Below are 12,102 nucleotides of genomic sequence, written 5' to 3'. Positions count from 1 at the left end.
CCCTGGAAGGGTGTGGTACGTTTTGACAAACAGGGCAAACTTAATCTGCGATATGTTGGACCGTTCGAAATTACCGAGAGGATCGGTAAGGTTGTTATAGACTAAACCTGCCTGAAGAGCCGAGTGCGGTACACAACGTCTTTCACATGCCTAATCAGAAGAAGTGTCTGTTAGATGAAACACTTGTTAATTCCTTTTTAGGAACTCGTGATCAGCAACAAACTACGCTTCGTTGAGGAACCGGCTGAGATCAAGGATCAAGAAATCAAAACCCTCGAGCGTAGTGTGACCAACAGGCGGAGTTCGTGGAACTCACGCCGTGACCCAGAGTTTACCTGGGAACGGGAAAACCAGCATGTATCCCCGGTTGTTTACAAACATTACTTCCAGCACTGAAGCTACAATTGAATTTCGGGAAGAAATTCCAAGCCAACAAGGGGATGATGTGACTCCCCACGAAAACGTTTAATCACACTAGCTTGTCAGTGGCTGCGCGCAAAATTTCGGGACGAAATTTCTTGAACTTGGGGATAATGTGACACTTCGGGTTTTCCTGTACGTTTCTTGGATGTTATAGTTAAGTGTGTGAAAATCCGTACTGTGTGAGATACATACGACTTTGTGAATCTAAGGCTATGTGATTTCATGCGCTGTGTGATATTATGTGCTATGTGGCTTACATCCGTGCTGTGTGATATTATGTGCTATGTGGCTTAGATGTTCATCCTGTGAACTTGCGTGGACTACGTGTAATTAGATATAACAATAAGGTTATTAACAAAAAAAAAAATCGTGTGACTTTTGCTTAAATTTCGAGGACGAAATTCCTGTAACATGGGGAGAATGTGACAACTCGAACCCTTGATCCTGATCGTCGAGAGACGAGCATCTTATTAATGCTCGTATTCACTAATAATATTTATTGTTACTAGTATTATTATTGTCATTTATTTTTATAAAAATTATAATAATCCGCGACGTGAAGTTCATTCACTTAATTACTTAAATAAACTCGGATCAGTCCGTTGGCGAGACGCATAATCGTTTAACGGGTTCACGCACTTGGGCTAGGCCCAACCCAACTAACTTAAAAACCCTATCCTATAAATATGAGCTTAAACCCTTTCCCCCTCATTTTTTTTTTTGGGCAAAACCCTAATGCTCCCTTCAAATGAGCAGCCGCGCAACACTCAAATTCCCTGACCCCTCATTTCTCCGGTCACCAGATTACCCACCGGCGACGACATCCCGGTCGGTTCAAGCCGCAAATCCCGACGCTCCCTTCTTCTCCAACGAGCACACCTAACCTTCCCTCCTTTCATCACCCTCGCACACACATCCCAGCCCCTGTTTTGCTTCGAGCAGACGACCGGCCACCACCAACCGGTGGTGGCGTACAGCAGCACACAACGGAAACACAGAGAGAGAGAATCAACGGTGGCGGCGCAGTGGTGTGGAGCAGATCGGGAGCCGTATTCCGTTTCGGGTCAGTTCAAGCCCCTTTGCAGCTCGGGTTTGGGGGTTTGGTGCCGATGGAGGTGGTTCCGGCTAACGGCGCCGGCGACAGAGAAGGCAACAGCAGCATGGGTGGTGGTGGAACCCCTTGGCAGCAGCACACAGACCTAGTTGCGTCACAAACCCTCGGTCAGTATGTTGTAATAATCTGCATTTTGTGATTCTAGAACAGCATGTAATTATTATTGGTATCTCTTGTGGTTCTTGACCTTGTGCATACTTGTGGACTGAGCTAGTGTAATTAAGATGTAGAAGCATGTTTTAAAATGTTTTTCATAAGCTGTTCTAGATACAAATGATTGTTTAGGTTAAAGTTTTAAATATGTGTTGATACATATGTTGATAATAGGGGGTTTAATGGAATGATGGCAACGAACTTGTTTATTTTTGAAATAATGGTTATAGACTTGGTTGTTGATTTGTTAGGTTAGGACTTAGATATGAGCTTTAATTTCGGATTTTTGTGCACACTCGATGGCCAAACTGAAACAGGATCGATTAATGAAATAATGTTATAAATAAATGATTATTGATGAGTAATTTATGGCAATATCCAAACAGTAGAATATTGAGAGATTATTCATGTTAAATGGAAGCTGTGACTTGTATGATATTCTCAATTCTGCTGTCAATATGAATAGATGTAAAAACCTGCATAATATGATATAAATCATTTTGGTATCTTAAGCATTGTATTAGATATGAATTGGACCTGTTTTGATTTATGAACATGATGTGCTATGGATATTTGAAATTTTTGTTTTGATCTGATTTGATGACCGTGCGATATGGTAGAGCATGTTAAGGAAATTTGATTGGATAGTACCAATTTGCATAAGGGTTCTAGAAACGTCAGCACTGGTTGCGAGTCAGAACCTACGGTTGCGACTCGAGACCATTATGTTGGCAACCCGAAAACCAGGCACTTCACATGAAAGGACTCGAGACCGTCATGGATGCGACTCGAGACCTTCTGATCTCGACCCAAGCCTGACTCGAGACCTCAAAGTAGCGACTCAGAAGTGCATGACTCGAGACCACTTAGATTGCGACTCGGAATCTCCTGGTTGCGACTCGACATCTCCTAGTCTCGAGTCGAGACTGCCTAGTTTCGACTGGGCTGTTTGACTCCGTTATTGGGCCGCACTATGTGATAACCTGTTTTGGACTATGTGTTATTCGCCATTGCTTAACTGGACTATGTGCTGCTAGTGTTTAACTGCTCATATGTTAGGATAGGCCCAATAACGTATATGCTAGTGTGACTTACGTGTTATGTGTTAGGTACGTGTAGTCTGTGCGTGACATTACTTGCATACGAACCTAATAAATATTTAATAACCATAATAGGGTATGGTTGACTAACGTAACACAAGTAAATTGACTACCGAGCAAAGCAAAGGTGAGTTCACTACTTTTTACTTAAAGCATGCATTCCCGGTGGTTGGGAAACGGAACGAAACAACTATTCCTGGTTTGGAATTGCTTACTATCTCCTTATGCGGGATGCGGTATTTCTATCTCCTTGTGTGGGATACGGGTAACAACACTACCCCCTTATGAGGGGTACAACTTACTTTCCTTCCCTGGTTATTGGGAACATTTTAGTTAATTACTGTTTATACGGAAATGCAACAAGCAACACTAAACGAAACTCTATCACTCAAGTCCCTACTACATAATACCGATTAGTCGCCGGGGCCAGGCGAACGGGTTATTAGTTGATAGCGCTATTTAGGTCTTACCAACCTCACACCGTGCCATGGTATGGGATCGGTCGTGAACTAATGTACCCAGGCATCCGTCAATGATGATAGAACATTGACATCGGGGCATCCTGCGGAAACGCAAACGGTTACCTAGTGTTCGGTATTGGAAAAACAGTTTAGTCGCTTACTTATGGGGTAGCTCCCCATGGCTTGTATAAACGAGTAAATTAACTGGTTAAAACAAGTTTTTGGAATTAAAACTGGAAAACTGCAAACACGTGAACTCGCCAACGTTATGTTGACACTCTACTGCATGCTTTGCAGGTTGCTCGATACAGCTTTGGACGGACGTTGCAATCGGATGGAGTGCGTGGTTTGTAAGTAACATGTTAATAAACTTGTGGTTTCAATTACGATGCGTTCTCTTCCCCTTTCCGCTGTGAACTTAAACTCTGTTTTGAAAAAATTTAAATTAGGTCACTAAATATGCTAATGTTTTTAACAATAACTAATCCGTTCAAAATAATTAGTGGCTAAGATCCTGGTCGTCACACGCCTCGCGGTAATACTCCGCGTGTGGATTTTGAGGGTGTGACAGTTACCTTTCTTAGCCAGCCACTCCTTAAAATCAGGGCATTCCTTCTGCATATGTCCTGTCTTTTTACAGAACTTGCAGCGGATACTGCCTAAGGAGTTCTTAGAGCTGGAAGGTGCACTTGCATTAGTGTTAGGATTAGACTTATGGACTTTAGAAGCATCCTTCCTCTGATAATTGTGCTTCCTTTTCTTAGGATTGGAGGTAGTAAAGTTTGCAACATCAGTATGGCGATCCATCCTCATACGCTCCTCCTCCTGTACGCACATAGCGACCAGCTCACTCATCGTCCACTTTTCCTTCTGAGTGTTGTAGTTGATCTTGAATGCTTCAAAGGAAGAAGGAAGCGAAGTAATGATGAAATGAACAAGGAAACCATCACTGATTTCCATTTCCAGCCCCTTCAGCTTATTGGCCATGTCATTCATCATCATGATGTGCTCGCGAATGCCACTCCTCCCATCATACTTAGTTGTCACCAGCTTAAGAATAAGAGTACTAGCGTGCGCCTTAGACGTCCCTTTGAACTGAGCCTCCACATGTTCCAAGTAGGTTTTAGCATCTTCAGAATCAGGAATAGCTCCCCTGATTGCATTGCTTATGGATTGCTTCATAAACATGAGAGACATGCGGTTACACCTAGTCCACTTTTCATGAGTTAACTGCTCAGCAGCAGTGCTTTGAGTGGTAAGGTCCGCTGGCTTTTTCTCTCTTAGAGCATAATCAAAATCAAGCAATCCTAGAGTAAGCATGAGAGCATCCTTCCATGCAGCAAAGTTATCACCAGTCAAAGGTGGAATCCCGCAGTTGGGTGCTGATAGTGGAAATAAGATGAGCAAGTTATGATACTAAGGAAGAAATTCTAATGTGATCTATGGGCACGTTAAACTAAGGCAGGCAAAATAATGACCATTTTACATAATGAAGCTGTGATAATGTCTATTACTAACATCAAAATAATAGACTTAACTAAAAAATTCTACTTAAACGAAAACAAAACAGCTTTGGCCAGAAGTGTAATCATTTAAGCATATGTGCAAAGTGGTTGTAACAAATCAGCTTTGGCCAGAAATTGAAACAATCACTTTAGTTATGCACTTGCTAAGTATGCCATCTATGAAAGAATTAAATCAGCTTTGGCCAGATATTAAAACATTCATGCTTATGATGCACACTTAGCATAGCTTTCGTAATACTTGAATGATAAGTAGATGTATCAAGTCAGCTTTGGCCAGAAATGATATATCAAAAGCTCATTCAAGTTAAGCTATTTCTGGTTTTGTAAAACATTACATTATCTGATTCTGATTAATTAACTAAGTAAATTACAAAACCATTTATTTAATAGCAAACCACTCGTTAGCGCGGATCGAACTTGTGCGATCAATAAGACCTTGTGCGAGTCGCATTTAAACATTTAAACAGCTTAAAATAATGAGATTGCGAGTCGCAACCACGATTTCGACTAATGACGTTATGGTTGCGAGTCGCAACTACGGTTTCGACTAGTCACGTTATGGTTGCGAGTCGCAACTACGGTTTCGACTAATCACGTTATGGTTGCGAGTCGCAACTACGGTTTCGACTAGTCACGTTATGGTTGCGAGTCGCAACCTCATGGTTGCGAGTGATGACATTCTGGTTGCGAGTAGCAACCTCATGATTGCGACTAATGACGTTATGGTTGCGAGTAGCAACCTCATGGTTGCGAGTCATGACGTTATGGTTGCGAGTAGCAACCTCATGGTCTCGACTAATGACGTTATGGTTGCGAGTAGCAACCTCATGGTTGCGAGTAGCAACCTCATGGTTGCGAGTAGCAACCTCGTGGTCTCGAGTAGCAACCTCGCTAACAGCTGTTAATTTGATATCATAACCGAAAATTCGAAATCTAAGGGATTATGGGATATTATTTCCTGTTTTAAAGTGATCTAATTTTATCAACATATTTCGAAAAATAATAACTGTTTATCTAATAACAGTTTCGAATAAAATTAAAAGATAAAATTAGATCAAACATGGAAAAAACACCCATTAATCCTAAATCATTCCAAAACATAATAGAAATCTTCGAATTTTCTCATGAACATGATGAACCCTAATCATAAAAAATAAAATTCTGGAACCCGAAACCTGAATTTTAATAATTTTACTAAACAGATTTCGGCTAAAATTATAATCCAGTTAATTCGGTGAACAAATAAATGACCTTTTCATCGAAAATCAGAGATCTGGAGTCGCAACATGATGAACTCGAAATCGGCTGTTATGTTTTTAAAGGTTTCAAAATTCCGTTTTCCAAGTTTCAATCCCAGAATTATGGATACGAAAACAGAACTGACTAATCAACATATGCTCTGATACCACATGTTGGTTCAGTTCTGTTTGTTCATGAAGGAAAACAGATAAATCATACCTGTCACAGCAGATAGTGCAGAGGAGAATCCTGTGAGAGAGTTCGACATGCCTGTCATCTTGATTCGGTTCCTCCTTAGGGTGCTGACTGATGATGGTGACTTAGAAACCGAAAAGGGTATCGGTTTAGGAGAGGAGGTTTCGTGATGATGTTATGGCTTATGGGGTGTGAATTGTGAAACTGAGTAACCCTTAAACCTCCACATAACTCTCCTTATATAAGCACCCAGGAGGAAACCTAATTAGTTACTAAGGGTAATATGGTCCATCAACAATTACCAACTAATTAAATAATAGGTTCTAATATATTTTGATCTCTATAATGTAAATGATTAAGATGGCTATAGATTAAATATTAAACATAATATATTTAATCTTACATCATATTCATATATTTTAACCATATTTCTTCATTAAAAATTATGTACAATTATCAACATGCGGCTAGAGACTTGTGCCAACTCTTCATCTAAAGAATACCCCGCCCCAATTATCTACAACGCGTTTTTAGTGCAAAGGTCATGGATGAGATGACTCTACTACTTAGTGACGGAACTTAAACATTTAAATTTGGTAGCCGGAAATATTAGAAATTAAAATTACAATTCTTACGCATAAAAAAACAAATTAATTTTCACCAAATAAGGACAATAAATCCAACAAAAACCGTTCTTACACATAAACGGCATATAAAGAAGAATTACTACATTATATTGGAGTTATAGGCATATGGAAACACAATACTTACCAATTCCGAATCTGAGACGAATGTTGATCCCTTGATTCCCCTCTGTTGTTGATTGCAAGATAAAAAAAAAAAAAAAAAAAAAAAAAAAAAAAAAAAAAAAAAAACCCTTCTATTGCTCTTGCGCCTCTGATGCCCTACGCAAGGGAAAAAATAAGGAGGGAACCAATCAAATAGAGATAATATTTTTCAATAACGGACTTCTAAAGATAGAAAAGGGTAGGCCTAGACCCCTTAAGGCTCACACTAACATAGAAATAATACCAAGATGGGTAGACATTAATGATATGAGAGGCTAAATGCTACAACAATAATTCCATCTATACAGGTCTAAGATGGTGTTTGATATCAAGAATAAGTGATGAAATGGAATGGACAATTGTGAAATAATAAAAAAGAGTGTATTTTTGTTAGTAAGTAGAATAAAATCACCTATTAGACAAAAGATCTCATTCCCTCTAAACACTTAACATTCATTCTATCTATCTGTCCTGTTTTTATTTTCATTCTGTTCCCTCTTTCACCTTTAATCGTAACCACCACCATCCCACCACCTATCATCACCACAACCACAACCTGACGTCACCACCGCCCGCCACTTCCACCTGCAACCCACCACCACCGTCACCCCTACTGCCACCGGCACCACCCACCACTGCCACCCATCGCGGCCGCGACCCTGCACGTTGTTGCCCACCACCACCACTCACCCGTCGATTTTATTCCTACCAAACAACACAAACTAATGATTATTTTATTCGCACATGGTAATCAAACAAGAGAATGAAATGATAATGGTCCATCCCAATATCTCAACCATTCTATTCACTTGTCGTTTTCATTACTACGTACCAAATAGACCTAAAGGGCTAGAAACCCAATATGTTGTGTCCATGACCAAGAAAGAAGACCCTACTTATCTAGTTAAGGAAATGTTTTTTCTACATTTATTTAAGAATAAAAAATATCTGGTTAAGGAAATGTGTTTCTACATTTATTTAAGAATCAAAAAAGCTAGTGGGTCTAATTGGTCCATTCCAAAAAGGGGCCAGAGGTTATGGGTTCGCATTTGGATTTTGGTGTTATTGATATATGATAACCAAGAAAGGTCGGTATGGGTAAAGGATTTTGGCAGCTATTAATAGTTTGCAAATCAAGTAAAAGTCTCATATTTTATATGTGATTTCATGATGTTAACTTTATTTTTTTATATGTATCATGACAGCATCATAAACAGGATAATGCTAGCTAATAAATCTCCAATATATAAACAATCGAAATACTACACAGTTATCAAATTATGACTAAGAAATAATTACACTACCATCTAGTAATAATGTTAATTATCCATTTCGTTTTAACTTTTTCTGAAATGTCGTTTTTACCTCAAAGATCCCACCACTTATAGGAAATATATTCAAGGAAGAAAAAGTCATCGATGGATAGAACAAATCCGAAGACTACTAAAAATATTTGGTTTCACATTGCTCGTCGGTAATCCTTGTCTTAGGGGAGGAGGGGTGGTTCACTAGTGATAGATTCTAGTGATGGGAGCACCCAATCAAATCATGTCATGTCAGCACCCAATATTCTATCACTAATAATAGAAATGTAGTGGGGGTGGTATCACTAGTGATAGAGATTCCAATGTACAAATATTAATGCACAATGTACAAGACACACATTCCATTTTTTGATTTGCAACGCGTTATACACTCAACGAGTGATAGATTAACGAGTGATAGAAAGGGGCAGCGGCGGTGTAGAGTGATAGATTAACGAGTGATGGGGTGGTATCACGCACCACCCCGCCTGCCCTTAGACTGAGTGTAGTGGGGCGACTCCCACCCCCAGGTCGCCTGATATCGCCTGGAACACCGCCCTCGGGGGCGACTTGGGTGGCGACCCCCTCTTGCCCAACCTCTTCTCGTCGCCCACTCAACACACAATTCAAACATATAGCCGTTGTATTCCAACGGATATATTGACTAAATTTTATGTTTTTTTTTAACCAAATTACTATATATATATATATATACATCTACCATACAACACAACACACTCTAAAAATATACAACAAAACACACTCTAAAACTACATTCTTTCAACATAACCATTTTGTTTTTTTGGAACCACAAATGGAGTTCAACGTCCCTTCGTCATCCTCATCCGACGACGATACAACTTCATCTAGTTCTTATGAATTTGAAGAAGCCATCAACGAGGCGGTAATGACAACGATCAATTTAATGGTTCACGTTGCTAGCGAGGACAATGAAACGGATGACCCACTGATTAGAAGAAGAAATTATATTATGCGGGATCGTGCCGCAGGACAACAACGGCTGATGCAAGACTATTTCGGGGAGGAGCCGGTATGTGACGCGAAGATATTTAGACGTCGCTTTCGCATGAGTAAACGTCTATTTACCCGTATTACAAACGACATGGAGGAAGATTATGATTATTTCAAACAAAAGTATGACGCTCGTGGGTATCTTGGCTTTACTTCGTTACAAAAGTGTACTGCGGCCATCCGACAACTTGCATATGGCACAAGCGTTGATTCATTTGACGAGTACCTGAGAATGTCTTCCAAGACTGCGCGAGACACACTCATACACTTTTGTAAAGGTATATTTAGTAAATTTTGTTTTCAATTTTTTTATATATTTAACTTTAGCGTCAATTTTTTTATATGTTACTGTCAATGTTCGTATACATATTTAAATTAAAATTATATAGGTGCGATTGAGTTGTATGGGCCGGCTTATTTACGACGTTCGACTTGGAGTGATCTCCAAAGGATGTACGAAGTGCATGAGCACGTTCACGGTTTCCCCGGTATGATCGGTAGCATGGACTGCATGCACTGGAAGTGGGAACAATGCCCTACCGCTTGGCGTGGTACACATACTAGAGGCGACATTCGCAAACCGTCGTTAATATTGCAGGCGGTTGCATCTTATGATCTTTGGATATGGAATGCATATTTTGGTCAACAAGGTTCTCACAACGACATCAACGTGTTTGAGTCTTCGCCGGTTCTCGAAGAGATTATAAACGGGTTGGTACCAACTTCAGCGTTTTATGCGAACGATAATTACTACAAACGCGGATATTATTTAACTGACGGTATCTATCCGGAGTACGCAACGTTCGTAAAGACGTTCACCGAGCCTATTGATCTTAAAAGAAAATATTTCACGAGAAAACAAGAATCAGCAAGAAAAGATATCGAGCGAGCGTTTGGAGTTCTTCGAAAGCGATGGCACGTCATCAATTATCCAGCAAGATACTGGACAAAGGAAAAAATGCATGACGTCATTTACACATGCATTATTTTGCATAACATGATATTGGAAGACGAAGACAAAGCCATTTGCCAAGATTACAATGAGAATGACCCTTCATTGTTCCCGGAGTATTGGACACAAGAAGTATCATCGGAGACACGACTCGAGAACATAATGGATATAAAGAATAGACAGAAACACACCATGCTTATGTATGACTTGATCGATCACCTATGGGACAACAAACAACCAGGATACGAGGCGGAACTCGTTAACGAGGATGAAGGAGATAACGAGGATGAAGATAATTACAATGTAGTCGACCTCGACCTAAACAAGTACGTTAGTGACGATGAGTAGTAGATGTGTATTGTTGTATGTTTTTTAATGAATAAGTTGTATGTTGGTTATTTTATTTAATGAGTATCAATAATTTTATAAAAAAATATAACACTTTATATTTTTAACATAAAAAAAATCAAAATTAAATGAGTGCCACGTGTCGCAAGACGCCCCACCCAGCAAGGTTGCCCCACTACCCCTTTTTTGGTCAAAATCCTCTTATGTGACGTGGCGCCACGTGTCGCAAGACGCCCACTCAAAAGGTTGCCCCACTACACTCAGTCTTAGTGTTTGAATAAGATTGCATTTCTTGCTTTTCAGATGTGGTCAGTGAATTCGTATTGATTTCCCTCCAGTAAAAGTTCACTGACAGTAAACTACAAATTCAAAAAGAAAAGGTATTAAAAATTTTGTTTACTTGTCGTCTCGTGATTACCAATGAATCTTACAAAATCCTAAAAGGAAACATAATAATAAATATTCAAATGTCGTGGGAAATCCGTTGGGCAATACGGGTAAAAAAACCGAAAACTTAGTTTTAAGGGAAACTTAACAAAAATGTCGGTTGACCAATTTTTTTTTTTCAAAAATAGCAATATATAATACGTCTTTTGAGTTACCTTTCAAGTACGGGATACATCTTTGAGTCCGGCGAGTTGCAGACGCCTCCAACGAATTGAATCTAACCATTTCGGTTGAATCCGAGCATAACTAAACAAGAACTCACGATTTCACGTTTAAACACCCAAACCCACCCTCAACTTCACCATAAATCGTTCTGGATAAATCGTTGTTCGGCAGAATCCTCGAACGCCGGCCACACACGAATCAGTCTGCAACCACCAACGCTCGTCGCCGCCTTTCAGCATGAACCGCCACCGCCACAGTGTGTGTTACGAGATCAGTCAAAAGTTCTTGTGATTTAGCATGGGTTACTTAGGTGTTGTTTGTTTTTTAATAGGTAAAATGTCTGCAGTCTACGGACAACATCTGCAGACATCTGTAGAAGAAGAAATGGACCAAACCTCTACAGTCTGCAAGAAGAAGGTTGTTTGTTTTTTAACATATGCAGACTTCTAAAATAAACTAATGGTGGTGTACGGACGGTGGTGGTGGGTGGTGGTGCTGGTGCTGGACGGTGATGGTGGTAGACGGTGGTGGTGGGTGGTGGACGGTGGTAATGGTGATGGACGGTAGTGGGTGATGGACGATCGTGGTGGACGGTGGTGGTGGTGGTGGACTGTGGTGGTGGTGGACTGTGGTGGTGTTTAACTTTCTGCAGACCATAGAAGATCTTAGAAATGGTTGCGCTAAGTCTGCACCAAGAAGAGTTCGCGCAGACGTTTTATAATGAAACGTCTTTGAAAAAACAAACAGTAGCGTGTGGCAATGTCTACGCATGATGTGCGTGGCATAGACAGAAGAGCCTGCGCATAACTTTTCAGAAAAAAACGAACAACACTTTAATAATCATATCATATCTAT

The 12,102-nt window shown here is 40.0% G+C and overlaps 1 protein-coding gene across 1 annotated transcript; it reads left to right on the top strand.

The window, feature by feature from the left end:
• The first annotated feature begins 9,117 nt into the window (after positions 1-9,117).
• On the top strand, positions 9,118-10,635 carry LOC110882523 (protein ALP1-like). Its single transcript, XM_022130521.1, has 2 exons — positions 9,118-9,613; positions 9,725-10,635. The coding sequence occupies exons 1-2, from the start codon at positions 9,118-9,120 to the stop codon at positions 10,633-10,635; spliced, it is 1,407 nt and encodes a 468-aa protein (XP_021986213.1).
• Positions 10,636-12,102: the final 1,467 nt, after the last annotated feature.

This window comes from Helianthus annuus, chromosome 10 (assembly GCF_002127325.2).
Source record: "Helianthus annuus cultivar XRQ/B chromosome 10, HanXRQr2.0-SUNRISE, whole genome shotgun sequence".
Taxonomy (NCBI): domain Eukaryota; kingdom Viridiplantae; phylum Streptophyta; class Magnoliopsida; order Asterales; family Asteraceae; genus Helianthus; species Helianthus annuus.
This window is presented reverse-complemented; position numbering and strand designations above follow the sequence as displayed.

What these genes read in the sequence shown, in the direction of transcription:
- LOC110882523 (XM_022130521.1), top strand. Translation starts at nt 9,118, where the DNA reads ATGGAGTTCAACGTCCCTTCGTCATCCTCATCCGACGACGATACAACT. An exon ending in ACTCATACACTTTTGTAAAG is followed by an intron (nt 9,614 to 9,724) that starts GTATATTTAGTA and finishes AAAATTATATAG; the next exon opens with GTGCGATTGAGTTGTATGGG.